This window comes from Copadichromis virginalis, linkage group LG7, assembly GCF_057382275.1.
Source record: "Copadichromis virginalis isolate Kocher_CV1m ecotype Utaka linkage group LG7, C_Virginalis_male_GT1.1, whole genome shotgun sequence".
Taxonomy (NCBI): Eukaryota; Metazoa; Chordata; class Actinopteri; order Cichliformes; family Cichlidae; genus Copadichromis; species Copadichromis virginalis.
The window spans coordinates 57,207,371-57,221,038 of NC_140624.1; the positions used below are offsets into that span (position 1 = coordinate 57,207,371).

Consider the following 13,668-nt stretch of genomic DNA (forward strand, 5'->3'; position numbering starts at 1 on the left):
AGATAAGATAAGATAAGATACCTTTATTAGTCCCACAAGGGGAAATTTCATGTTAAGGCTGCCGACCTATTGCACGCAATGGCGGCGCCATCTTTCCCTCCGACCATACATAGATTACACGAAAACATCACATGGGGAAGACAGGTCAGAGAGGTATAACAATGGAAAAGCACCACATGAGGAAAGATAAGGAGAAAAAACTAACTCCCCCCAGACTGAGCTCCAATAGGGAGATCAGTTTGAGAACAGAAAAAAAAAAAACACCTCTGCACATAGCACATGAAAAAACTCTTAATACACCAAAGAAACACATGACAAGCAACAGGGATGGGTAAAGGGTGAGAGACAGCCAGACTCCTTGATCCACCGTCAGCATCAGAAGGGAATAAGCGTCGAAGGCGTTTGGAGGGGTAAGGGGGGATGAGTGTACATCTGCATGTGTATATATATGTCTGTGTGTGTGTGTGTGTGTGTGTGTCCCCAGAGTTCAGTTGAGACAGTGTCCTTAGCCTTGCCAGGCTAAGTAAACAGTCTTCCAGCCAACCCGGGTGGCCTTGCATAGAATGGGAAGAACAGTCTAAACACAGTCCATATCAGGGTGTTGTTGTTCAGCTCCAGCCTTGAGACCGCAGCTGGCGCTGAAGGGGTATCCGCATGAAGTGATGGTGGTTTTTACTTTAGTGCGAACAACTCATGGGAATTTAAAGTTGTTCTAACAGTCCGACACTGGTCTCTCAATCTCCCGTTGGAGAGCCGTGAGCTTACGCTGACGTGATGTTGTCATTCTTGTGCTCAAAGAGCCGAATCTGAGAACTCACGACTGCAGTGAGCTTCTCCAAGATGTGATCCAGTTGTCACTGAGAACCAAGAGAACCAGAAAATTTGTTAATTTAATCAACAGATGTTGATTGCCTGGTGTTATGGTTTTAAGTTGTGGTTGTCAACAGGAATGACTTAGAGCTGTTGGAATTAATCCTGCCACTTTAAAGCATTTATTCAGTATTTATATACCCATTATTTGACAATCATTTTGGAGTACATCTATGATATTCCTAATGAAAGAGTTCTTATAATTTCTAAATGTATTTTTAAAATATACACTACCAGTCAAAAGTTTGGACACACCTTCTCATTTAATGGTTTTTCTTTATTTTTTTACTACTTTCTGCATAGTAGATACATACTGAAGACATCAAATATATGACACAAGATATGTGGAATTATGTAGCAAAGAAAAAATGATAAATAACTCTAGATATGTCTTATATTTTAGATTCCTGAAAATAGCTACACTGAAACACGCTTTGTTGACAGCGTTGCAAACCCTTGGTCTTCTCTCAAGGAGCTTCATGATGTAGTCACCTGAAATTGTTTTCACTTCACAGGTGTGCCTTGTCAGAGTTTATTTGTGGAATTTCTTGCTTTCTTAATATGGTTGGGACCATCAGTTGTGTTGTGCAGAATGCAGGTTGGTACACAGCTCACAGCCCTGACAACTGTTAGCTGATTGGTTCTCACCATAATATAAATTCTAAATAAAGAGAAACAACAGTCCATCATTACTTTCAGAACTGAAGGTCACTCAATTCGGAAAATTGCTAACAGCCAGGGCAGTCACAAAAACCATCTACTGTACGACTAAACTGGCTCACATGAGGACCGCCCCAGGAAAGGAAGACCAACAGTCAAGTCTGCTACTGAGGATAAATTCATCTGAGTCACCAGCCTCAGAAATTGTAAGTTGACAGCATCTGAGATTAGAGCCCAGATAAATGCCACACAGAGTTCCAGTAGCAGACAAATCTCTACATCAACTGTTCAAAGGAGACTGCGAAAATCAGCCTTTACTGTCAAATAGCTGCTAAGAAACCACTACTAAGGAAAAGCAACAAGCAGAAGAGATTTGTTTGGGCCAAGAGACATAAGGAATGAAAGACCAGTGGAAATCTGTGCTCTGGTCTGATGAGTCCAAATTTGAGATCTTTGGTTCCCCCTGCCATGTCTTTGTGCAACACAGAAAAGGTGAACGTATGGTCTCTACATGCATGGTTCCCACTGTGAAGCATAGAGGAGGAGGTGTAGGGGTGCTTTGCTGGTGACACTGTTGGGGATTTATTCAAAACTGAAGGCATACTCAACCAGTATGGCTGCCACAGCATCCTGCAGCGATCCCATCCAGTTTGCATTTAGTTGGACCATCATTAATTTTTCAACAGGACGATGACCTCCAGAGTGTATATGGGCTATTTGACCAAAAAGGAGAGTAATGGAGGGCTGCACCAGATGGCCTGGCCTCCATAGTCACCTGACCTAAACCCAGTTCTGATGGTCTGGGATGAGATGGACCTAGAGCTGGGCGATATGAGATTTTTTCATATCACGATATGTTTTTTTCATTTCAGGCGATAACGATATCTATCACGATATAAGCCAAATAACTATATTTGTAAAATTTAAATGTGCCGTTGCTCACAAGTAAAATGTGAAATAATCAGCAGCTTGTTTTTATTTAAATATTTATTTCCCATAATAAGTTCAACAGGGTAGATGTACTTAAGGAACATGAGACTTTTTCAGATAAATAAAGGCAAATATTGCAAACTACACAAAAGGCAGCCACTAAAGCGTTTAAGTTTCAAAATAGAACAAACGAAACAGACTAAATTGTCAATTCCACTTAGAAACAAAGTATTAATTCTAAAAATAAATCTTAGTTTGTTTTACAGAAGAACAGACAAAACTGACTAACTTTTGTCAATATCAAATAAACTGAGAACTAAAAGGAAATTCTCAATCTCTCCTTGTTGTATAGCTGAGCTTTTCAAACAGTTTTAACAGTTACTTTAGTCTGACAAAAGCCGAATGACGAATTAGCGCTTCCAGTCAGAGACTGAGGCTACGTCCACACGTACACGGGTATTTTTGAAAACGGAGATTTTCCGTTTTCGTTTAAAAAAATAATCCCGTCCACACATAAAGGCAGAAATGAAGGAAAACGCTGCTATGAACATGCCAAAGCAGCAGGTGGCGCTAGATTCCTAACCGTGCAGAAATGTTGGCCAATCAGAAGTCTAGAAGCCTCGGTGGGAAAAAGTAAACAAAGCTGGGGCATAGAAGCAGAACCGAGTCGTATGTGTGGACGGACAGTAACTGTGTGTGTATATGTAAGCATTTAAACACTGCAGAGAGTAGAATTAACAGTAACAGTATTGTAGAAATTCATTTCACCGAAACAATAACGTGGCGCACAGTGTGACGCATGCACCAGTTTATTGTATTTCCAGACTTGCTTTCGGCACAATTTACAGTGCACGCTACTCTGTTTTTTGTCAGACTTGAAATAGCCGAAATACCTTCACACTACGGAACTTCTATGGCTCTTCCGTTCGACAATCTCTCCGGCGTTGGAACCATCATCTGTTTTCTCTTCGGTCACGTTCGGTTGATTTTTCTAGTCGGCACACTCATTTCCTCCATTACGCGCTGGCTCCATTACCCGCTGGCTGCTTCCCAAACAAACACACGTGCGACTTGGCACTTGTGCTGTACGTAACAAGTCACGCGACGTGACGCTGCGGCTGTGATTGGTTCGGCTCTGCGCTACTTAATTTGGATTGGCTGACCTTTTTTTTTTTTTTTTTTTTAAGAGGACAAGAGCGGCGAGGTCTATCGCGATAGCTTAATTTCTCTATCGAGTAAAAGTTATATCGCGATACATATCGTTATCGTTCTATCGCCCAGCTCTAGATGGACCGCAGAGTGAAGGCAAAAGGGCCAACAAGTGCTCAGCATCTCTGAGAACACCTTGAAGACTGTTGGAAAACTGTCAAAGGGGATTAACTGCATGGTGCAGTATATTTACAGGTGCAGGGAAAGGGGGCACAGGGTTCCAGGGGGGAAAGTGGGGAATCCACACAGTCTCTGTTCTCCTCTTCTTGCTCACACAATCACTCCTCTTCTGCCACTCACACTTCTCCACGCTCTATGCCACTCCGACAAACAGACACTCCAAACTGGTTAAGGGACAGGTCCAAGAAATCTATGTACAAAGAGAGATCAGGTTAGGAACACTAGTGGACGGAGACTTGAGAACAAACTCTAGGATTTTGCCGGCAATATGAACTCGGATAGCTCAACGATCCACAACATTAAAACCTTAAACCAGCTTCTTAAAACTCACTTTAATTGGACAGCTTAAGTATTTCATATTTTGTAGCAATTTAACTTTTGACTCTGATTTTTTGAAAAGTGCTCCACAAATAGAGAATATTATAATATTAGCCTGCTGTGACTGACTGAGGCATTTTCATAATGAGTGTGTTAAGGCATATGGCCTCAGCTGTAATTACCAACCATTTAAATCACTTTCGTGTTAATCATCAGTGAAATGACACCGTGGTCTGTTCACATTCTGCACTGAGACTTGACCTCAGACTCCATTTGTTTCAATGAAGCTGTCTGAAGATGAGGATGGGACAAAGACGGCATGGCTGTAGAAAGTGGCAGGCGGGACAGCAGCTAGCATGTAATCTAATTGATCTCCTCTTTGTCTTAATTCACTCACTGTCATGAGAGCTTGTGCTTAAATGGGGGGAGGGAGGGTTGGATGATAAATGAGAAGTAAAAAGAAGAGGAATGAAGGCGAAGAGAGAAGGGGGCAAGACAATTAGGTTACAGTAAGGTCAGCAGTGAGAGAAGAAGATATGTTTGTGTTGCACGTGCCGTCTCTTGAGTTGTCTTCATGAATCTGATGTCATGATGCATTGTCTCTAATCCAGCTGTGAAATGCACAAGGGGTCCTAATGAAATGCATGTTGCTGTGTGTTATATGGAAAGAGTGTGTAACCAATGTGTAAATGCCACATCGGTGCTCGACAGTTTCATTATTTAAGGTTATGTGAAAATCACTGAGCACTTCTTAAAAAGTTACTTTTAATCCAAAGGTTGTTTTTACTACTGTTGGAGTCAAATTGTTAAATGTTGCCATTATTGTACTTAAATTTGTAAGGCTTGGTTCAAACTATATGGTCAAAGACATTACTTTGTTTCTGACTCTCTCCCCAGCGTGTTGGTGGAGGAGGCTATAGTCTTTTATAGGAGCACATCCTATGTGAGGGTTCTGTTTTCTTGTTTAGTAAACTTCCTGCCTTTATGACCCTATTGTGGACAGGAGGCACCCCCAGACACAAACTCACACTCTCACGTGCACATCCATACACATACATACACACACACACATGCATACACACCTAGTGCCTGACACCATAGGGGGATTTTTACAATGAGTGTTTGTGAAACTGTGTGTCACAGAAATAAAAGGCTGCTGTGGGGTGATTGTTCTTCGAAGTGGTCTTACACCGAGGGCAGAAGGGCTGCTCTGAGATCCTTCCCTTGCTAGCATGTGAAAAACTGGTTGAGGTGTTCATCTTGCTTCGTTATCGGGAATAAGTCTCTAAACCAGTGGGGCTGTGGAAGCGCAGACCCAACAACTACAGCTAATGTACCTGAGTTTTTCAGACACCGAATAATGATGTCTTGCTGTGTTTGATGACCAAATATCAAAGCAAATCAAAAATCTATAAATAGAACAGGTTTCATTAGGGAACATTTAGGATACCCCACGTTAAAAACAAAGAATAATAGATGCATGGCTAACACATATGTGCAAATAAATCAAACAGTACAGTAGTGTGTGGACTAGCAAGTAGATTAGACTAAAGTAAAAATGTTTTAGAGAAGAGCACAGTTTTCTGTGTGCTTTTAAACAATTCAAATACAGCTGTTGGAACCATAGAACAAAAACAGCTGTTCCAAACTCTGTTAACTATCAAGTGTAACTGTTCTCCTTATTCAGAATGGGTTCTGTAAATGTTTAAACTATTGGATCTTTTTCAGAGCCTTCTCAAAGACAGTCATGTAAAAATCTAAAATGGAAAGACTTCTGGCTTGCTGAACAGGAGGCTATTCCCTAACAGTGGAGCTAACAGTACAGTCGAATCCCAAGTGTTAAGGACATAAATGAAGAAACAAAACTTGTAATATTTATAATGTCTTTGTTCAACAGTCAGACTTCAAAGCAACAATCCACATTTAGAGATAAATATGATAAATAAGGATATTACATTTTTTTTAAACTTAACTTTTCATGGTGTGAACAAAGAACCAAACAGACCATTTAAAGTGAAAGTTCTGTTATGTAGTGTTAATATGGTGAATGTTTGTATTAAACATGGTCTAAAGTTAGTGTATTGATCCCCAGCTCCTCCACTCCATGTGTCACCATATTTTTGGATACACCAGAGTGCGAGTGTGTGTGTGAATGTTAGATAAGAAGCACTTAGGCATAGAAGAAGAAAAAAGAGTGCAGTATGAATGCGTGTCTGCTTTGGTGAATAAGACCTGTAATATAAAGTGCTGAAAGTGAATAGTAAGGTGCTATATAAGTACCCGTCCATTTAGCATTTTGCTAAATTAATCACCGCTATGCCCTTTTATGTATACGTGTAGCTTTATTGCTGTTTTGCATAAAACTGCAGTTATATATTTTTGCAGTATTTCAACAAACCTCAGAAGAGAAATAAACAAGTGTTTCAAAATGTCAAAAAATATGAAATTTAAAAAATGTAAAAAAAATTATAATTGTGTTTTTTCTTTTCAGGCTTACTTTCGTCAGGGTGTTGCCCTACAGTACCTGGGTCGTCATGCCGATGCCCTGGCAGCGTTCGCTTCCGGCCTCGCCCAAGACCCCAAGAGTCTCCAGCTGCTTGTTGGTATGGTGGAGGCTGCCATGAAGTCGCCTCTAAGAGGTGGGCATGTCTAACACCGGACTTCATTCCGCCTTTCTCTCACTGTGCCAACACATCTGAAACAACATGACTCACATTTACAAGGGGAGAGACAAACAAAAGAACATCATAAGCAGAAAACTACAATTTTGTGCTGGAAAACTTGTAGGCAAGGAAAGTTAGATGTATGCACTAGGGAAACTGCCAAGTTATTACTTTTCTTTTATTCTTTTATTCAGTAGCCCTCCTCCGGGACTAGGATGTGAAAAAAAAATAAAAAGATCCCTCTGATGATTCAGGCCGCACAAAGAAAGGGATGCATGTTTGATACGAGAGATGAGAGATATATAGAGAAAAGAGAGATTCAGAAAATGCATAAAACAAGCATCTTAGATAGAACGGAAAGAGAAACGTGGAGATAAAAGGTAGTCATCGCCAGCTTCCACTTGTGGAAGTAAAGGAATGACTCTCATCCATTCCTGCTTCAGATGAATCTTCTTGACAATGAAGTGACAGGTGTCACATCTACTGCCAATTATAAAGACTGTTGTTGTCTGGTGTCTCCCACAGTCATATTTATTTACATTCAGGTACAGCGAGTGAGTGAGTGAGTGAGCAAGTTACAGTATTAATGCTGTCAACATAGCATTATTGAAGCCATCTAAGTTAAGGAAGGTAAAAAATGAATAGGTATATATGACATGGTATGATTTTTCTGAGACATAGGCAGGATTCACATGTTGTTTCAGCTCTTGACTGTGGGTGTGCCTTATATTTAGGCTGGAGCAGAACACAACCTAACAGATTAAAGGAGTAAGGATTAGCCAATCTAGCTGCCTTTTATAAATTTGCTTATACAACAACAGCATAACAGGGTGATGATTCTCTGAAGTGACCAACAACTAGATACAAGTTATGTTTACATGTCATAACATAATTTGATTGACAGGCAGCAGCACTGGTGTATTTGAATAAATACGATTTGATTGTTGAAGCTGAACTTTCCTTCAGTTCTTGAACCCTCAAGAAATATAGCTTTGTTAGGCAAAATCTTTGTAACACAAAGAATTACACAATTGTTACTGTAAAGTGATTGTTGAATTTAGTACAATAATGCACTATGAAAAAATGTAATGTGATTACAGTGATTGTAAGGTAGAGTACTCCTAAAGCCCAGACAAAATGGGAGGATTGTGTCAGAAAGAGCATCTGGTATAAAATCTGTGCCAAAGCAAAAGCAGGAAAACCAACCATCTGTCCAAATATCCATCCATTATCCTTACTGTTTGGAAGCTGTAGCCCCAGCTGACTTAGCCAACATGTTTTTGGACTATGGCAAAAAAACATGCAAAGTCTACACAGACAGACCCCAGGCAACTTTTTCTCTGTATCTACTGTACAATATAAAGCGCCTTGAGGCGACTTTTGTTGTGATTTGGCGCTATATGAATAAAATTGAATTGAAAATTGAATTGAATTGAACTAGGACCTTCTTCCTTGTTGTGGGTAGCATTGCTACCCACTGTACCGCTGTGTCGGCCCACAAAAAATTTGGACCTGTCCAGTTGTAGTTGCACTATAGACCTCCACATGTCCAGCATGCATACAAATAAACAACAGAGTCGTGTTTAAACAGGCTTGTAGCAGGCAAAATACAGTAACACAGAATGTCATAAATAGGAAACTTGGTGGCTTTATGACTTGATAGCTTTATATGGACCAAACTGCAATTAAAAAAGGCTATAGGGGAGAATTTTTTTTTTTTTTTTTTAATTAAAGCCAGTAAAATAGAAAAATAATTCTCTGCCATAAAGGGATGCATCATCTTTACTTTTAAACCCCAAACTGTAGATACTGAGCAAGACGGTTATGAAAAAATGTAATTTGATACACAAATAGAGCTGTGGGATAAATGAGCACATTAGCCTCCGAGAAATGTAGTAGAGCAGAATTATAATGTATATGTACTTTGTTACATTCCATTTCTATTGGTGTTGAATTTTGTGGGTTTTTGATTAAGTCAAAGGTACACTTCAGCGCCGAGATTACATTTTAGACAGATCGTAAACTGCAGCTTCTTTAATTGCAGACAGCACATTGCCAGCGGCTGAAGCGGGCCACAGAGGTGGAATGCTAATTTTAAGGCCAAATACTAATTTCTAGAAATAATGACTGACATTTGAAAGATTTCAGTGGGTGTACACACTTCTGAAGCACAGAAAACTTATTATGTGTTCTGATTAATTCCTGATTATGTCCTCTTCCAGATTTAGGAAGTTCACAAACATCCTTAAATTAAAGCGCTGTGGACACTGAAGGGTCTAGGTTAGTTTTATCATTATGTTTATTCACATGAATTTGCTTCTCGCAGGGTTCATGATGAAATATTTACAAGGTAGATTCTCATGTGTCATTGATCTAACCACCCCACAGTTCACAGTGTACTTTTATGTGTAGGTCTCAACAGCACACAAAGATGAAGGAAAAGTACAAACAATCAAGAATGGTTTGCAGGCTAGAATTTGCACTGGATTATGTTGTTTTGCCCTTCAGCTGTATCTGAATTAGAGCTGGGCATTTGCATGTGTTCTTGCACCAGCCAACCTCCCTTCATCTTATTTCCCTTTGAGGTCCAACTTGTGTATCCAGTGGGGTTGAGCACAAGGCTATTGATAATGGACTTTATCATGTTTCAAATTAGAAATTTACAACAGAAAACAAAAGACATTGTTTCAAAGTTTAAGCAGTAGCGCTGCCAGAAGAATGGAGTAGATGGAAAACAAAAAATGCACATTTTGAAAATGATGACAGTATGTTTGAATCAGTGGCAGCAGCAAACAGTATATCATAACTGAGTCCAGCCTGGACTACAGCAAAGCTCTCCCGCAGGTCTGTTGCACTGCAGGAGGTTGTTCTCCCACCCAAGGGCAGCACCCTTCAAAACTTGATCTCTTATAATCTTCAAAGCAAGCCTCCAAGTAAAATTGAGTTGCAATGCTTGAGTAAGCAGTAGGCAGGGCAACATGTTGGACCATAGAGAATGTCAGTATAGTGTGCAGTACACACACACTAAGGAGCTGCATTGTTATCAGCATGAAAGAGTAGGAGGCTCCTCTGTCTTTCTAGGCCTCTAGGGTAGACAATTGTAACAGAACGCTATCTACTAGGTCCTCCTCAGATTAGCCTGATAAACAAAACTTTTCAGTTTGACAAAGCAGAATGAAAGACTCGAAAAATGCAAATGGCAACTGCTACAGTTCATCTCAAATACTACAAAATATGACTTTTGACACAAGATAACTGTTTTGTTTTGTTTTGTTTTGTTTTTTGGGGGGTTGGGAGGGGGTATTGAACTTGGAATAGATATATTTGTTTTTGTAAAAATATTTCAGTTAGTCCCTTTCAGCAGCAGCAATTTCAATTACATACTTTGTTATGGGTGAATGTGGATTTTTTTTCCTCCTAGATGTTCCACAAGCAATCGTTTTCCAATTTAGGGATTGTTTAATTGCATAGAACCCCAAAGAGTTGCGATCAACTTGAATAACAATAGCTTTACTTCATGTCTGCTCTGTGTGTCTGCTTCATTATGATATTCACATAGTGAAGGAGACACACGCGCGCCTGCTTGCACACAGAGTTGAACACAAAGCTGAGATGTGCTGCAATCTTTCCAAAACATGGAACATGGAACTTAAGTCCTTTATGTCTTTAAATAGAAAACTGTTGTTTGAGGCTACATACATTTAGCTTAAATTATATGAAAATGTCATCTGTGAAGCAGAATTTTGTAGATGTAGTTGCCATCAGATAGCAGATGCATATTTTTGTGTGTTTGCTCTGAGACTATAACATAGTAGCAAAAGGATATAAGATTCTGTGCTGTTTAACTTCAGACTTTTCTGAAGTTACACAGCACTTACAAAGCAATATAGACTTTAAAGTGTGCTTACATAAGCTTAAAATGGGTCATGCCAGACCTAATGAGGCTTTACCAGCATTGCTTCTAAGTGTGGGTGCATTTTATCGCTTATTAATTTAAGTCTCTACTTGTAAGAGTAAGTGTGATATTACTTCTTAAAAGTTGCATAGTGTTGCTTTGAAAGTGTGCACGAGCACAAACACAGAAGTTCCAGGGCTTCTGCTTTTATTTTACTTTCTGTGTAGAAAAAGAGCCAGGGCAGGTGTAGTGTTCTTTCTGTATCAGCAGGATGCTACAGTCCCACAGCCGAATGCCACAGGGCCAAGGAAGTTTTCAGGCCACACACTCAGTATCTTGTCCAATGGCGCTTAAGAATGGTCATATTAATGTTTGTAACACATAAAATGATAAATAATTGAATTTTCTTAAATCACCTGTGTGTTTTTGTCTATCTGTCACATCTTCACAGACACACTTGAGCCCACCTACCAACAGCTGCAGAAGATGAAGCTAGACAAGAGTCCGTTTGTGGTTGTCTCCGTCATCGGCCAGGAGCTACTGACACATGGTTTCCATGGAGCCTCAGCTGTAGTTCTGGAGGCAGGGCTGAAGATTGGCACGTGCTCACTAAAGCTGCGTGGATCCGTCTACTCTGCCCTTAGTTCTGCATACTGGTCTTTAGGTAATATAGAGAAGAGTATGGCCTACATGCAACAGGACCTGGAGGTGACCAAGACTCTAGGTATGGAAAACTTGAAAGTAGTAGTTTATGGTGTGTTGAAAAACGGCTACAGTGTAGGTAAAATTCGTCTTCCACAGGTGACCAGTCAGGGGAATGTCGAGCTCATGGGAACCTCGGCTCTGCCCTTTTCTCCAAAAGCAATTACAGAGAAGCACTGGCCAATCACAGAAACCAGTTAGTACTGGCCATGAAGCTCAAGGACAGAGAAGTAAGTTTGCATGCATGTATTCATAAGACACATTAGACATACACCCACTTCATCTTGGTTTAAATGTGTTTTGCTTCTGAAGGAAGCAGGTTAGAAATAACAGTCCAATTGCTGTGTAGCAAAGTGGATATTAACATGGCTCTTGACATTACATTAACAACAGGTTATTTGTCTAAAGAGCTTCATTCTTAAGGTGAACATTTAGTATGCTGCTCATTGAAAAAAAGACATTGATGAAAGTAATTATTTTTTAAATTGAGAAAAGAATATAAGATGTATATTGACATCTAATACCAAATGACATCTAATACTATTTGATGACCTTGTCTCTAAAGGAAACAACCAGCTGGTGTAAATCTTTTTTTTAAGACGGGTGATAAATTAAGAAAAACAAATAAAAAGCTGAAATGTCATCAGACAGAACCTGTGGATAAGTACTTTTGCTCACCAAAAGAGCTCCTCATATGTACCATTTACCTGTATTCAACAAAAACATGATTTGACAACGCAATTCAGACCAAAAGCATATTATAAGCAGAAATCAGCCAAACGTCTGGTACCAAAAAGACTTATCCCTTGTCTACAGAATGACTGTTCACATTCATATAGGGAGTTTAGTTTCACAGTCTATTGTTCAGCTCTAGGTGGAACTCTAATGATGACAATAAAAAGAAATTTTCATACTATCCATTTTCTACCGCTTTTCTGGGTTTGGATCTCGGAGGCAGCAGTATAGGCATAAAGTCTCAAACTTCATTCATGTCAACCACCTCTTCCAACCAATGACTCAGTCATTGCTTCCAATTCATCCAGGGAGACACCGGATGTGTCACGGCACTGAGTCTGCAACCCAGTATTTAGTTTCAGACTCTGGAATTATATTTTTTGATTATTGTTGTTGCTGGTTTTGGTTATCTTTATTTCTTATGTTCTTAGTGACTGTAGTCCTTCCTCCCTTAGTCTCTATCTCAGCCTGTGTTTAGTCTCTGTTCCCATGTCTACTCTGTGCTGTGCCCATGTCCCACGTTTCATGTCTAGTCCCCCTTGTTTCTATGTTCTCTATGTGTCCCCAGTCACTGTGTTAAGCTTGCATTTCGGTCCGTGTGTTTCCTGTTTGATTTTGATAGTTCCTTGTCCTGTGTTCAGTGTACTCAGTTTTGCTTCCTCCCCATCTCGTTACGTCAGATTAGTCCCAGTGTTGTGTTTCCTTTCTGTTTCCCATTCCCTCATTACTCCCTGTGTTTTCCTCTGCCCATTGTCGCGTCATACCCTCTCTGTGCTGCTCCTGGTCTCCGTGTTTGTTTTCTCGTCAGCTCCTACTTTTTTATTTTCTTTGTTTTCTAGTTTCTGGTCTCCTGAGTTCCTAGTTTCCTAGCTCCCGGTTATTATGTTTTGTTTCTTAGAGCTAGTATTCAAGTTTTCCTAGTGAATAAAGCTGCCACTTTAAGTTACCTTTTCGCGTTCGAGTCCTGCACCTGGGTCCCACATCCTGCCTGCCACAGCACAGCCATGACCAAGGCTGGACTGGGACAAAAAATCGGCCCGGGCATTTTGACTAGAGACCGGCCCACCAGGATAAAGATTGAAAATGTGACGTCATTCAGGGATAAAACCGCAAAGGATTCTGGGAACTTGTGGCAAGAGGTACTAGCGCACGCAGGCTTTCAATTGAACTCAGTTACACAGCGATAAAAAGAAACCCAAAAAATGGCAAGAAGCTGTTGTATTATTATTAACTGCAATAGCCGGTCGCATGACAGCCACAGGAAGTCGACGGGTAAAGAGATCGTTTTTTTTTTTTTTTTTTTTTTTTTTAAAATCGGATTACGTTGTTGAAGTGAAATTTTTTAAGCCATGTTTCCGAAGTGAGAGCCGATGGATGGTCTGGATATACCAAATATAACGTCTCAGAACACTCCAGCTCACATGTTAGTCTGTTCCAAGCATTCCCACAAAGGTCAGAGTTTTGTAGTAGTTAATACGTCATTTTTCTTAACATAATTGGTGATAT

General features: G+C 40.0%; 1 protein-coding gene and 1 long non-coding RNA gene across 3 annotated transcripts in view; one reads left to right on the forward strand and one right to left on the reverse strand.

The window, feature by feature from the left end:
• ttc28 (tetratricopeptide repeat domain 28) overlaps positions 1–13,668 on the forward strand; it is a 166,352-nt gene that overhangs the window by 86,746 nt on the left and 65,938 nt on the right. For both annotated transcript variants that reach the window (XM_085464402.1, XM_085464403.1), the window contains exons 3-5: positions 6,659–6,806; positions 11,177–11,449; positions 11,527–11,657. In XM_085464402.1, coding sequence (XP_085320528.1) covers positions 6,659–6,806; positions 11,177–11,449; positions 11,527–11,657 — 552 coding nt within the window. The remainder of the gene's footprint in view (positions 1–6,658; positions 6,807–11,176; positions 11,450–11,526; positions 11,658–13,668) is intronic.
• Positions 47–6,750, reverse strand: LOC146706273 (uncharacterized). The gene is made up of 3 exons (XR_014921481.1): positions 6,692–6,750; positions 3,754–4,039; positions 47–2,346 (listed from the first exon to the last, which is right to left on the reverse strand). It is a non-coding gene; the product is annotated as an uncharacterized LOC146706273 (long non-coding RNA).